Source organism: Falco punctatus, assembly GCF_963210335.1.
Source record: "Falco punctatus genome assembly, chromosome: 1".
Lineage (NCBI taxonomy): Eukaryota > Metazoa > Chordata > Aves > Falconiformes > Falconidae > Falco > Falco punctatus.
The window spans coordinates 48,857,621-48,872,159 of NC_137580.1; the positions used below are offsets into that span (position 1 = coordinate 48,857,621).

The following is a 14,539-nucleotide window of genomic DNA, read 5'->3' on the forward strand; positions in this document are numbered from 1 at the left end:
GAGTACGGGATACATGCATATCGTTTGCACATTGCATATAAAATGTATAGAAGTAACCAGGGTCCACGTTTTTCTCTTTATTCCGGATAACACACGTATATTTTTCTGAGTCTGGCAGTCAAACAGAGCTGACAGTTTATGGATGCTTAAGGCACACCGGTCAGACTCGTATTTCCTATCCAGCAACATGCACCAAGATGCGCAGAGCATCAAACCAATGCTTGTTAACATCACTCCTGTGCAACAAGTGACCAAACGACTTTTCGCCTGGTTTACAATTCCCCAGGCTGCTCTCGATCTCTGCCCAGGTGGGACCGAAAGCCGAACACGCTGCCATATATCCCTGCTTTTCCAGAGTCCCTTTCAGAGCTCTGGCTGCTGGCATCTTTCTGGAGTCCTTGGAACTGGAATTATTCCTTTTTTTTTTCCTTTTTTTTTACTTTCTTTTTTTTTTGTTGTTATTTTTCTTTCTTTTCTTTTCCCATTTTTCTTTTTTGTTGTTGTTGTTTGTATTGGGTTTTTTTTGTTTTTTTTTTTTTCCCCCTGAGTAAGTCTTGACCTCAAAGGTCCCCATTGCCACTCCGGGAAGGGGAGCGGGACAGCTCCGTGCCGAGGAGGCTGGCTCCGCTCCCGGCTGCGCCCCGGCCCCGCCGGACGCTCCCGCCGGGCAGCAGCCAGTGCCCCCGTCCAAAAGCGGGAGGGGAAGGCGGCCCTTGGGCAAAGGGCTCTTGTCCAGGAGACCCGTAACGGGGGACAAGTAGGGATATGCCGGCCGAGGAGGCAGAGCAGAGCAGGGCAGCAGGAGAGAGCTGACCTGCAGATGAACACTGCCGGATGAACCTCCACGGGTCTCCGACGTGCACTCTGGGTCGACCCGTCCCTCTAGAGACCCGGCTGGCCTGTTCCCGAGGGAAAAGGCAGAGGCTAACTGCTGCCCCGGCGCCCTGCAGCGAGGGAGAGTTTGTGGGGGCGCTGGGGGTCCCTGTCTCGAGGACGGCGGATCCAGAAGTCTCGGGAAAGGGGGCAGGAGGAGGATGGCTTCACGACTTTCCATGAAGCGGAATTACAACAGGAATAAAAATAAAACAGTCGGGCTGCTGGAGGGTAACGCCAGGAGCCGTGGGCTGGGTGCTGGAGCGGGCAGCGCATCGCCGCTGCCTCCCCGTCCGGGGCAGCGGGAGATGGGGCGTCCTGGGCGACCCCGCCTTCCATGAGCGGGCGCTGGCTGGCTTTCCAAATAAACTATACAGGCATAATATGCATCTATCTACACAAACATTCTTCTATATGTATATACATATATACATATATATAGGAATACATATATATATGTATACATAAATATATATATAGGAAAAGGTTAAATGTTACCAACCGGGCCCCGGGAGACCCTGTAGACGGCGGTTCCCTGTCGTCCCGTGCCGGGCACTCGCCCTTTCACCGACGGGACACTTCCAGCTCAGGGGGCAGATGTCCCTCCACCCACCCACCCCCCTTCCCCCCACCCCCCCCCCCGGTTCAAGTGACCTAGCCGGGGTGCTCCGGACGGGGGGCAACCTCACCGCTCCGCCGGCAGCCCGCGGCGGTGGCTGGCAGGCCGGTGCAGGCTCTCCGGGCGGCGGAGGGCGCATCTCCTCCGTCCATCGCCGCCGCTGCAGACATGAAAGCGCTCGGCGGGGGGTGGGAGGGGGGTTGATTATTATTAATGATATTAATATCACTGCGATGTCCGCGGCGCTGATTGGCTGGCTCAGCTGCCCGCTGAGGCCGCTGCGGCCAATGGGAGGACCAAGACGTGAGGCGGCTGAGCCCCCCCGGCTGCGGCCCGTGTGCCGAGGCCGGCGCTGCCGCTCCCCCCCCCCCGCGCCGGGATTTGCTCCCTAATTGACCTAAATAAGGAGCTCGTGAGTGGCAGCCCCGGGGCGGCGCACGCACACGCACACCCACCCCGCACTGCACACGCACACACACATACACACACGCACACACACACATACACACGCACACGCACGCCCAGGCACCGGCAGCGCCCGGCCCCGCCGCGCTCCGCGCCCTGCGCTTCGCCTGCGGAAATCCCATTTGCCGCCGCGCTCCTCCAATCGCAGGATCCCCCCTCTCGTGCCCAGCGTTTAACTCGCATGACATTTTTATTTCGTTATTATCGTTTTCGCGCAGAATCTGGCGCCTCCGATGGGTTGTCGGGTTGCTTTTTTTTTTTTTTCCTTCCCCGTTCCCTTCCCCTCCTCCCCCTCCCCCCTCCCCTCCTAGCTTGCAGGAAATGATGGCAAACCGCGATCTGAAATGATTACTCCGGAAAAAAACCCTTTTATACCAGGAGAGCATCCACGGGGCTAGGCAGAGGCAAGAGGCGGCCGCGGGGCAGCGGGGAACCGAGGAGCCAGCCGCCGGCGGAGCCGGGATCCCCCCTCCCGCAGTTCTCTCCGACGATGCCGGACGAAGCCACGGAAAGCGCCGGCTCCACCTCCGCCCGCGTCTCGTCCTTTTTCATCGAGGACCTGCTGGGCACCGAGGGCACGGCGGGCGGCGGGGCGCGGCGGGCAGCGGCGGGCGGCGGCGGCCGCGGGGGGCCGCGCTGCGGGCCGCGCTCGCCGCTGCGCCTCGGCGCCCCGGGCTGCCCCCTCCGCGACGCCGCCGTCGGCTGGTACCGCCGAGCGCACGCCGCCTTCCTGGGCTGCGCCAGCCCCGACAGTAAGTCGCCTTTCCCTACCCTTAATCACCGGGCCAGGCTGTGGCTGGGGGTCGAAGCGGGGGGGGGGGGGGGGCTGCCTCTGCTCCCTCCGGACAGGAGATCGAGTCCCGCCGCCGCCCCCGGGGCAGACGCGGAGTAGATGTGCGGGGTGGCCCGCAGCCCTCGCCCTGCCTCCCCGTTTTCGGCCGCCCAGGGTAAATCTCCGGAAATGCTCCCTGTGTGTCAGGCACCTGGAGCCTCCTTCCTGCCGCCCGGAATGTAAACAGGGGTCGTTTGCTTGCTCGGGCATTTTCTTCTTTCCCCCTTTTCCCTCCCCTATTCCTTTAATTATTTTTTTTTTTTTTAAGACGGAGCTATGGCTATTTTTGACGCCCCAGCAAGCGGGATTGCCGGGCCCCCCGTCCCTAGCAGCCCGGCAGAGAGTTCGGCAAGCCGGGGGAGCCGCCGGGCTGGTGTCCCTACGCCCCGGCCCCGTGCCCGCAGAGCCGACCCCGCTGCCCCGCTCCCGCAGCACGGCTCCGCGCAGCGCGGCAGGCAGCGGCCTGCCTCCGCGGGAACCCCGCCGGAACGGGCGCTGGAGGAAAAGCCTGGGTTCAGGGGCAGGGATTAACATCTGAAAAAGTTTATGGCCTGCGATCAGTGGTTATTTTTATCCTGATAGAAAAAATATTGTCCCTCGGTACATCTCTGTGATCCTATACGAGCCCGTGAAGTTCTCACGATTGCTCAATGAGGAAGAGAGGCGTGATTTGTAACCCAAAGAGTTTCTTTTTACAGTGATGGGTTTATTAATATTTTTAATTTCTCTCAGAAGTACGCCTAGAAACAGAGAACGACCCCAGAAACAACTGCCACGTTTTTCTCGCTTTTCCCCCCCTCCTTTTCTTTTTTCCCTCTGTTCTTTAAAGGGTAGGAAATATTTTTTTCCCTGTAAAATTGCAAATGTAGAGCACAGTGTTGGAAACTCCACGGAGACGTGCTGAGAGGCAACGTCCCGGGATTTGAGTAGCTGACCCCATCCATTTGGTTTATCGAGTTCAGAATAATGTGAAGCCAAAATGTCTGTTTCTTACCTCCCTTATATACACACACACCCACTACTATACTTACCCCCTTACACACAGTAATATACTTCCATATGTACTTGCGAGTACATATGTGCGTAAGTATATTTGTGCATGCGTCTGTGTGTAAAGATATATGTGTGTATAAATAAGAGTTCAGGCGTATTCATAGGTGTACATACGTATATAAAAAGTATATACATGCTTCTGTGCGTATATACGTGTGTGTATACATATACACGTACACTTGCACTTATGTGTGCGAAACATATAGCTGAAAGTATATGTATATTGTATACGTGTGCGTTTAGGTACGTGCGTACACAGAGATGCACGTGCACATCCGCACCTATAGGCGTGTTTACGCAGGCGAGCGCATGTGAATGTACGTGAAATGTAACTTCTGTGTTTCGACATGAATATGCGTGCGCGTGTGTGTATATACTCACAAATACTCGGGAGTTTCTATGGCAAGAGACCGCGCGGCGGCGGGAGCCTTTGCCCGGGCTCCCCGCCCGTCAGGCGGCCCCGGCCCCGGCCTCACTCGCTCCGCAGCCGCGTTGCTTCCCCCGCCGGCGAGCGGGGCGAGGGGCAGCGCTGCCCCGAGCAGCGGCCCCCGCTCCCAGCCCTCTGCCTCTCTCCGCAGCTAGCGACCGGGATTCGCCCGAGCTGCCCGAGGAGCCGGCGGAGCGGGCGGGCGGCGGCGGGCGGGCGGCGGCGCGGGGCCCGGCGGGCGGGCGGCCGGGGCCGGGCAGCCGCGAGGAGGAGGAGGAGCGCGGCGAGGAGCCGGGAGAGCCGGAGCAACGCGCCGCCGGCCGCAAGAAGAAGACGCGCACGGTGTTCAGCCGCAGCCAGGTCTTCCAGCTGGAGTCCACCTTCGACGTGAAGCGCTACCTGAGCAGCTCGGAGCGGGCCGGGCTGGCCGCCTCGCTGCACCTCACCGAGACCCAGGTGAAGATCTGGTTCCAGAACCGCCGCAACAAGTGGAAGCGGCAGCTGGCGGCCGACCTGGAGGCGGCCAACCTCTCCCACGCCGCCCAAAGGATAGTGCGGGTCCCCATTTTGTACCACGAGAACTCGCCGGCGAGCGCCTTGGGCTTCACCCTGCCCCACATGTCGCCCCCCTTGGTGGGCTTCTCCAGCGGTGTCAGCTACCCCCTGGGCACCTTCCCCGCCGCCTCCCTCCCGTTCCTACGATCGCAGATGACAGGACTCGTCTGAGCGCCCACCTGTGCCGAAACCGCGGCCCCTTCGCCCCCTCCCCCGGCTTCCAGCTCCACCCCCCTTCCTCCCCGGACTTTTGATTTCCAACTTACACGTTTCTCGATTTTCTGCTTTTGGACTTCTTTTTTTTTTTTTTTTTTTAAACGTGCAATAAACTTACTTTTGGGGTTAACTCGGAGCGACGCGCAGTAGCCGGAGGGAACCGAAAGGACTACGAGGACCCCAGCCGGGAGTCGGGAGCCGGGAGCCGGGAGCCGGGAGCCGGTTGGCGGGGCTCGCCCCCCCGCCCCGCGCATCCAAAGAAAATGCAGCCCTGTGGCAGCGGCAAAGCCCTCACTGCCCCCTCGGCCCTGGGGTGACATAGACCAGCGTTTTCCGGGGGGCAGCAGGCACCCCCAGACCCTTTTCCCCTCCTGCAGAGCTGCCAAGCGTGAGACGAATGTACGGAACGGCCGGGGCCCGGGGCGCCCCCCAGCGCCGCAGCCCCCGCCCCACGGACGGCGAAGCCTGGGGGCCCCCGCCGCGGCCAAGGGCCATTCCCCGGGTCCTCCGCCGCCCCGGGCCCGCGCCCCTGCTGGGGAAACCCTTCATCTTCCCCACTGCCCCGGCTGCGTTCCGTGCAGAGCGGGGCACCCTGCGGACCGTCGCCTCCAGCAGCTTCTCCAGGGCCCTTTGTTTTAGCCACTTAATTCGTACAGATTCCCCCCACATCCCCCTTCAACCCCCCCATCCCCCGTTACTCCCATTTTCATACGATCGATACCCAAGCATGTGCTGATGCTCCCTGATCCTTCTCGGTGCAGGCTTTGTGATTTGAAACAACTGGAAGGCAAATTGTTGGAATGAATTCGCCCCCCCGAAGTTCGAGCTGTGAGGATTTGGTTTCTTTGGTTTCGTTTTATTTCCCTGGCAAACTATCAGCAAAAATACAAGGTGGTTTTTTTTTTTAATTATATATATATATATAAAATTCAACATACTGTGTTTTACCAATGGGTTTGCCACTTATTTCGGTCTCCTGAAGCGGCTGAGGAAAACGCACCTCGGCTTGTCCGTCTCTTACGGGACCAGTTAAGGTGATAGATTAAAAGTTCGCACTGGCAATTAAAAAGGAAGGAAAGAAAAATAATCACATGGGGACAGACTGAGGAGCTGTATGGCTAGTTATGCAAGGTAACCTGTAATGTGATATTATATGACGTATTATGCATGCCAAGCTATTTTCTTTAATAACTGTTTTCCCCTCTCTACCCACTGCTAAAATGAATATCGGGTCAATCATTGTTTCTAAAGGTTTGAATTTCTTTTTCCGAATACTAAGGGGGAAATGGCCTTATAAAACTCAGTCATGGTGGAAGGTCAAGCTTTGATCGTATGTTTTAGGGCATAATCAGATGTAATTGAACCGACCAGCTTGGAGCACTCGGTGTCCCCGCGGGGAAAGCTGGGTCCTGGATCTGTTGGGGTATGTGCATGCGGACCTGTCTCTAGTGAAGGAAAAGCCATCTACTTCTTACTATTGCCTACGCTTTACATTATATTTGGAGCGATCGCACAGTTCCTTGTTATGAAATCGATCGGTGAGATGCGGCGGAGCTTCAGTTTTGATACGAAACCTGAGAAGAAGGGTCAGGGGCGGATTATAACCTCTCCACAGCTTTTTTTTTTTCTCCTTTTTTTTTTTTTTTTTTTTTTTTTTTTTTTTCCCTCCCCGCTTTGGCCTGAAACACGGCTCTGGGCATCAGCCTGCGCAGTTGAAGTCGGGACGCTGAAAGCCTCAAAAACACTCGAGAATGAATTAAATATATATCTATCCTGGGTTCCTGAGAAAAGTGCTAACTTACCGGGGTGCTCGTTTCGACTTGAGCCCCGATTCTGGAAGCTGTTGTTTTTTGGTTGTTTTTGTGGGTGGTTTTTTTTTGGTTTTTGTTTGGGTTTTTTTTTTTTCCCCCAACTGCTCTGAAATCCCTCGTCTCACTCCGGGAGATCTTCGCCAGCTGTTTGCTTTGCATATCCGTCAAGCACCCGAATTTGGGGCGAAAACTTCTGAAACTTGGTCCCCGAGCAGTGTAAGAAGGACCGGGAGGCGGCGGGGCTGGGGGTACCGGTACCCTGGACGGGAGCCGCCGGCCGCGGGGGGAGCGGCTGGGGTGGACTCCAGCTTTTTCATGGGCAGAGGAGGGGACTTCGGACGATGTTTCTTCCGAGGGGCGCAACCACTTGGTTTGATACCGTTCAGAGCCTGGCTACCCCTGGAAGAAAGCGGCCAGATCGTTTTCCCCCACCACTTCCAGCTCCCCAGATCTCCCAGTGTTACCTACTGGAGTAAAATCCTGATTCACTACAGTCATATCAGAGTAGATTGTAATCCAACGCGAAACTTAACACGCCTGCCACTCTCCACATGCCTTTTCTTTGGAGTAACATATGAGATTATTATACTTCTGATTCTACTAAATATTCTTTTCTTGAAGTTAAGGAACTGGCAGGGCTAAATGATCAATTGGATTTTTAATATGTGTTTTGACATTAGTTTGTTTTTTAAAGACGTTCTGATTATATCAATAAACAGATTTTTTTTCATACACTGTATTTGTAACTTATGATCATAGTAAAATATTAAAAGGTGCAAGACGTGAATTCATCCAAGAAAAAGTGCTTACTTATGCCTTATTCTGTACATGCAGAAAGTGCTTTACAGTAGCTTATTAAAAGTATGTGCTGAAAGTAGGAATATATACATAACCTCAGGTTTCTTTACCTCGTAGTTTTTAAAACGACGCTTTTCATTGTACCTGGTGGCAAGACATTTCTGCAGGGTGCAGATAAACAGCTAGCAGAAGGCGTAGTCCCTGATGTATATGCCTTGAAGATTTCCAAACAGGAAAAAACACAAACAAACAAACAAAACAAAACAAACCCCCCAGGCCCACCCTTTAGATCAGGACAGCGGGTTCCTCGCAGTTTTCTTCCCTGTGTGTATTTTTTGTTGAGCAAATCAAAGCGGTAAGAGTCACGCTTTGTGCTTCTGCAAACAGAATGTAGTGTTGGAGGACTGTTAAACTCAAAGTAGTTTCGCAAAGACTGTTTGCGACATTTAGAGACATACGTTGTTGCTTTATAGATCAAAGCAACCTCAGAATAGCTTTAAAATAAATGCAGTTATACTACAGCTGTAATATTATTATGCAGCATAAATCCTTGTCTGTTGACATTTATTTAATGAATGTTGCTACAACAGCTTAGCTAGATGGCACTCCAGAGGCGAGGCAAAGGAAAGCCTTGCCAGACTACTCATAAAAATAACTTGTGTTTATTGGACGCTAATAAAAATAATTAGCGAAAAGATTTATTTTTTATTTTAAGCAAAGCAAACGAAAATAAGATCTGAACTGACCTTCTGAAATAAATTCCTGGTGTAGCTGTCATAAGATGTTATTATTAATTACACTTTAAATGAAAACGATCGATATGCTGAAAAGCACCTTGTTAAATGGCTACTTTGCAAATGGTACATTGCTCACCGGCTTAAGATGGCCTATAACTTTTCTCGTAGGCATCGGTCTAAAATATTCATGCAAATCAATACTTGATAAATCTCATAGGTGCGCGCCGGCTCCAGTGTTGAACAATATAATTAGATCGATATTTTTTTTCCTTTCTTTTATACTGCATTATCTTGGAATAGTCTGTCTCTGCCCGCTGTGAACGTGCCGGCCGGGCGGGATGCTCGCCCCGCTCCCACCATCGATCGGCGGGAGGCTCGCTCCAGACCTCGGCGGACTCGCAGCATTTAGTGCTCACAGCCTCAGACCTGATCCAGGCAATTTTCTTACATTTCCCGTTCCATTCCCGATGAGTATCACTTTATGGAGAATTTCTTAATGCTTCCTACATTTTAATTTCTATGTAGTGAGATACATGAACGTCTATTTAAATAGATATTCATGAAAACCTAGATATGTGTCTAAAATTTAAAACTTTTTTCTGTTTTTTCTTTTCTTTTCTTTTCTTTTCTTTTCTTTTCTTTTCTTTTCTTTTTTTTCTCGTCCGTCTCTCCTCTCCTCTCCTCTCCTCTCCTCTCCTCTCCTCTCCTCTCCTCTCCTCTCCTCTCCTCTCCTCTCCTCTCCTCTCCTCTCCTCTCCTCTCCTCTCCTCTCCTCTCCTCTCCTCTCCTCTCCTCTCCTCTCCTCTCCTCTCCTCTCCTCTCCTCTCCTCTCCTCTCCTCTCCTCTCCTCTCCTCTCCTCTCCTCTCCTCTCCTCTCCTCTTTTCCCTTCCCTTCCCTTCCCTTCCCTTCCCTTCCCTTCCCTTCCCTTCCCTTCCCTTCCCTTCCCTTCCCTTCCCTTCCCTTCCCTTCCCTTCCCTTCCCTTCCCTTCCCTTCCCTTCCCTTCCCTTCCCTTCCCTTCCCTTCCCTTCCCTTCCCTTCCCTTCCCTTCCCTTCCCTTCCCTTCCCTTCCCTTCCCTTCCCTTCCCTTCCCTTCCCTTCCCTTCCCTTCCCTTCCCTTCCCTTCCCTTCCCTTCCCTTCCCTTCCCTTCCCTTCCCTTCCCTTCCCTTCCCTTCCCTTCCCTTCCCTTCCCTTCCCTTCCCTTCCCTTCCCTTCCCTTCCCTTCCCTTCCCTTCCCTTCCCTTCCCTTCCCTTCCCTTCCCTTCCCTTCCCTTCCCTTCCCTTCCCTTCCCTTCCCTTCCCTTCCCTTCCCTTCCCTTCCCTTCCCTTCCCTTCCCTTCCCTTCCCTTCCCTTCCCTTCCCTTCCCTTCCCTTCCCTTCCCTTCCCTTCCCTTCCCTTCCCTTCCCTTCCCTTCCCTTCCCTTCCCTTCCCTTCCCTTCCCTTCCCTTCCCTTCCCTTCCCTTCCCTTCCCTTCTCTTCCCTTCCCTTCCCTTCCCTTCCCTCTCTTCTCTCTTTAGCAATTCCAGTCTACTGAGCAGCCGAGAATTACTAGCTTTATTCGGAAATCCCTTCTCGATTTTTAGTATCAAGTGCAGAGGTTGCAGGAAGGCGATTTATCTGAGGACTTTGAACTGACCTTAGAGGAAAGCAGAAGGTTTTGAAAAGGGATGCTCTGCCCCGGGGTTCCCCGCGGCCCGACCCGCCTGCGTCCCGCACCTCTGAGTGGAAGGAGCTGGCTTAGCGCGCTCCGCTTCCCCGAGAAGCCTGTTTATGTGTGACATTGGTAGCAGCCTTCCTGTGGGACCCCAGGGAGAGTTGCTTTCCAGCCAGTCAAGCCATTTGCTCTCCCCTCCCATCCCGAGACCCCCGGCGCAGGCGAGGGATGTCCCCACTGCCCCGCACCACTGCCTGCACCCGGGGGCGGCGGCGCCCCACCGGGGAAGGGGGACACCGCAACGCAATCGGCAGTTTATACCCAGCTACTGCTCAACCGCAAAATCGAGTTTATTGTAGGGACCTGCAGCGCTAAGGTGGCCGACGCCGCCAGGTTAGTTCCATAAACCTTTCAGGCAGCGCTTGTGTTTTGGACCCGCTGGCCCCGGCTGCGTCCCGGGAGGGCGGCGGGGGAGGCTTGGAGACGGCTGCACGGTGCCGGTGTGCCCGCACTACCCGGGTCTTATTTGCGAGGGGACGTCAAACCCGGAGGGGGCCTGGAGTACAGCGGGGGGTAAGCCAAGCCCGATTCCATAACCCAAACCGGACTCTGGCGTTTCTGTAGGATCTAATCAGATTTCATTTCCATCGGATTTAGATTTAGAGTAGGAGACTTTTTGCACTCCGAGCTAAAATGGAAATAGAAGTGTGCAGGGTGATTTCTGGTGAAAAGCTTGCCCAGGTGAAAGGTTTCTGTTAGCTTCTGATACAGGAATATATTATTCAAAGAAAAAGGTTCGCTCTTCCTGCGCTGCTGCTGTGTGTTACCGGCCTCCCTGTCACGACACGTCCCAGACGACAAGGTTCCTCCCACATAAAATACGAATGAAACGCGGAATTCGAAAGTATCAGTGTCGGGAAACCTGTACCTATTGTAAGGAAAATTGTTGCTCTTAAACCGAGTGATTAAGCACCTTGTCCGAAGGCCTTTCGGAGCCTGGGGAATGAATCGCGATGCGGAGCAGTGCTGCGGGGGACAGCCCTTGGGCAGCGAGACCCCCTTTGCTGGCTCAGCCCCTGGCAGCTGAGTCTCGCAGAAAGCGGAGACTCCGGCCGAAGCCCCACTGCCCCGCGGCCACTCTCAGCCAAGCCTCTGCCGGGGCTGCGCTGCCCGCGCCCGAGGAGCCAGTCACTCGGAAAAGGCTCAGACTTCTGGCAAAGTCTCTCGCCCTCGGGCACCGACAGCCCCATCAGCTCCGGGCCGAACGCGGACGGGCCGGGGCTCGGAAGGGTTTGCTGGGTGCTTGGAGCGGGACCCTCCCCGCCGCAGAGCACTCCCTCTGTGGAGGTACACTTTGCGGGCGGGTGGTTGGGCTTGGCAGGGTACGCTCTGTTGTTCACATGCGAAGCCAAGTCTTTACTCCCCCCTGAAGCTAAAGGGGACCCTGGCAGAGGGCGTGAGGAGCCGTCAACGGATCTGGCTTGTAGGATTCGCTGTAGGGGGGACCCCGGAGGCCCCCCATCCTCTTGTGGCCAGTGAATTGATTTCAGCCTGCCCCAGCGGCTGGAGAGATCCAGTACGGTAGCGTGCTCCCTCACTGCACAGTTTGTCAGGGGAAATATCGGGTTTGTAAAGCGACCAAATGGGGCTGGGAAAGGAGGAAAACAGACCTTTCCCAGAGGTGTGTTGCCGGGCCGGGTCTCCAAGGGCTGAACTTGGACAGTTCGGGGAGAGGGGGCAGTGAAAAAAGTTAGGAGATAAACATCATGTCTCCTTCTTCATTTTCCTTCTTATTTTCTGCCTTCTTCAAGTTTCCCTTTTTCTTCCAAGCAAAAGTCTTCTAGGAAAACATACTGAGTCAACGCATTTGCTTTTAAGATGGATTTTTGCGGGACTAAAAGGGAACTGCTTTGCAGCAAGAACAGATGTGAGCACCTGGGACACGCCTCATTCACGGACAGCGGGAAGGGAGGCCAAGACAGGATTGCAGGGGCAAAGACCGACCTACCTGGCATCCAAGTCCCCCATGCTCCAAGTTTTACCAGCTCACAGGGAATTTCTTTTTATCTTTCCAGCTGCTTCTGTTCCCCATCCTTTTCCTTGGCCTATCACTCTCTCTTGAGGGGACACTTCCCTCTGTCAGAACCACCAGCTTGTACTGGAGATTGCAAGACAAATGCAACAAGTTCGGGCATTTGGCCAATAATCGTGTTGATGGAAGACGGACTTGTTAGGTTGGTTTTTTATTTTCTTCTTCTTTTTTTTCCTCCTGGTAGAAAATGTACAGCTCTCCAGCAGACGGCTGCATTAAAATCTGAGTGCATTTATAAAGTGAAACAACTTTTCAAGAAAAAGAGCTGAAACCCACTCTCTCAAGTACCAGTGCGTTAAAGATTCACACGGCCCAAAACCTTAAGATGCCTTGATTTTAGCTCACGGAATCTCTGTCATCACAATATTTAAGAGACTGTCAGCACTTCTATTATCAACTCTTTTCCAAGGGCTTCTCGCTTGCCCTCAGCAGTTTTTGTGGCAGAAACCTCGAGATTCGGACTAAAGGCCTCTTAAAATCCAGTTGGAAACATTTCCCTGGCTTTACAGGGGGCCTCGGGGGGGGCGAGGGCTCCCCCCCCCGCCATCCCCAGCTGGTGGCGGCTCTGAAGTCGATGGACGCCCTGCTCAGGGGTAGTGTAAACGGTTTTTAAAACGTTGCAGCGCTGGGAGGTGGTGGGAAGCCAAAGTTCTCCAGATAGAACAGAAACACACCGATCCCTCCCCACGTCCCACAGAACAGGCGAGCACTTCTCCATCCTCCAAAAAGCATACCCTGGGCGTACTGACACAGGCATACTGGCCAGCACTTTCTCACCGTTCCTGTCCCAAATGCGGGATCTCATACAACTTTTAGCTCATGAAAACCACAGAAGGGTTCTGCAGATGCTTTGGGGGTTTGGGTGTGGATTTCGGGGTGACCTGACACCACGGGGCTCCTCGGGAGGAAAGGGGATCCCTGTCTCTCCTGGTGAACTCTGCACACTCGGCCTGAGGGCCTGCCAGCAGAAGGACCGCCGGGATGGGACTCAGGCTGTATGAAATACTCTTCACCAGGGCCCCTCACCCCCTTACAACGGCATCGATAATCTACAGCAAATGCCCTCAGCAGACTGCCTGGTGTCGTACCAGGTGCTGTACAAACACCCAGGAAGGGTTTTGCCGGCTCCCGGCCTCCCCTTTCCCTCCTGCCTGCTCTTACTGCCATCACTGCTTTTCCTTGTTGCACTCCGCCCCATTCCCCTGCTCTCATTTGCAGTCTTCTCCCTCCATCCTTCTTCACTTCACAGATCTCCGTCCTGCCACCCCACCTCCTCCTCACCTTCCCCGTGGGCTCTCCTGGGCCTGGCTCTGCCTTTCCTCTGCCGCCTGGCAGCCAAGGGCCTGGGCAGGAGGGCAGCCAGCCCTGCCTTGCCCCTGCTGCCCAGGGCACCCTTTCGGGGCGCATCTCATCGGCAGTGAGGAAAGGAGCACCACGGCACCCCTCCCACCCCCCCTTCCTCATCCCTTCCTCCCCGCTTCCCTCCAGCTCCTGCTCCTTTTCCTTCTTCTCTCCCTCTCTTCCCTGCCACCTCCCCTCCCTCTGTCCCTCCCTCCCCTGCACCGCTCCCCCTGTCCTCAGTCCTTTGGCTCCCTCTAGCTCCATCCCCTCCCTCCGCCGCCCCGACCCCTCCTCCCTCCCCCCGACCCATCCTTCCCTCCGCCCCGGCTGCCGCTGCCGCCCGCCCGCCCCAGTCAGTCCTGCGGCGCAGCACGGCGCGGAGCGGCTCGGCTCGGCTCGGCTCGGCGCGCCATGGTGCAGCTCGGGAGCGGCCGCCGACCCCCACCGCCGGCCCCGGCCGCGCCGCCCGCGTTCAGCATCGACAGCATCCTGCAGCCCGGCCCCCGCCGTCCACCCCGGGAGCAGGGCAGAGCCCGCGGCGCGCTGCCGGAGGAGGCGGAGGAGGAGGAGGAGGAGGAAGAGGGGCCTGCGGAGCAAGACCCCAGTAAAGGCTCCAGCAACTCGGGTACAGAGCCGGCAGCCCGCCCCAGGCTGTCTCGCACGTCGGGTCGCAACCCGGCCCCCACCCAGACAGCGGCCCCGGCCCGGCCCCCGGCGGGGGTCTGCCCCGGCCCCCCCAGGGCCGCCGGGCCGGGCCCGCACACACGCAGACACTCACACGCACACGCAGTCACGCACACGCACACGCAGCCAAGCACACTTGCCCACAGGCGCACGCAGCCGCGCCGCTCACGCAGCCGGAGGAGGGACCGAGGCTCCGCGGCCGGGCGGGAGCAACTGCCACCGGCACACGCACACGCACCAACCTGCTTCCAGGGGATTTTCCAGGGTGTTTTACCCTCCTCCAGGCCTCCTTGGCAGTTTGTGCGTGTCCAGGAGCCCCTGGCTTCTCTGTCATACAGCTGGCAGAGGCATTCCCTTAGATTCTTATTGGAAGCTGCTCACC

At 55.6% G+C, this 14,539-nt stretch overlaps 2 protein-coding genes across 2 annotated transcripts in view; both read left to right on the forward strand.

Moving 5' to 3' along the window:
* The first annotated feature begins 1,595 nt into the window (after window positions 1–1,595).
* HMX1 (H6 family homeobox 1) lies at window positions 1,596–9,037 on the forward strand. The gene is made up of 2 exons (XM_080407321.1): window positions 1,596–2,709; window positions 4,421–9,037. The coding sequence occupies exons 1-2, from the start codon at window positions 2,448–2,450 to the stop codon at window positions 4,993–4,995; spliced, it is 837 nt and encodes a 278-aa protein (XP_080263447.1). The 5' UTR covers window positions 1,596–2,447; the 3' UTR covers window positions 4,996–9,037.
* Window positions 9,038–12,127: 3,090 nt separating this feature from the next.
* LOC308071625 (homeobox protein Nkx-2.6-like) overlaps window positions 12,128–14,539 on the forward strand; it is a 30,190-nt gene continuing 27,778 nt past the window's right edge. Inside the window, exon 1 of the mRNA XM_080407334.1 lies at window positions 12,128–14,098. Coding sequence (XP_080263460.1) covers window positions 13,885–14,098 — 214 coding nt within the window. The 5' untranslated portion in view covers window positions 12,128–13,884. The remainder of the gene's footprint in view (window positions 14,099–14,539) is intronic.

Coding starts and splice junctions, on each gene's coding strand:
- HMX1 (XM_080407321.1), top strand. CDS start 2,448: ATGCCGGACGAAGCCACGGAAAGCGCCGGCTCCACCTCCGCCCGCGTC. Junction 2,710..4,420: donor GGGCTGCGCCAGCCCCGACA/GTAAGTCGCCTT, acceptor CTCTCTCCGCAG/CTAGCGACCGGGATTCGCCC.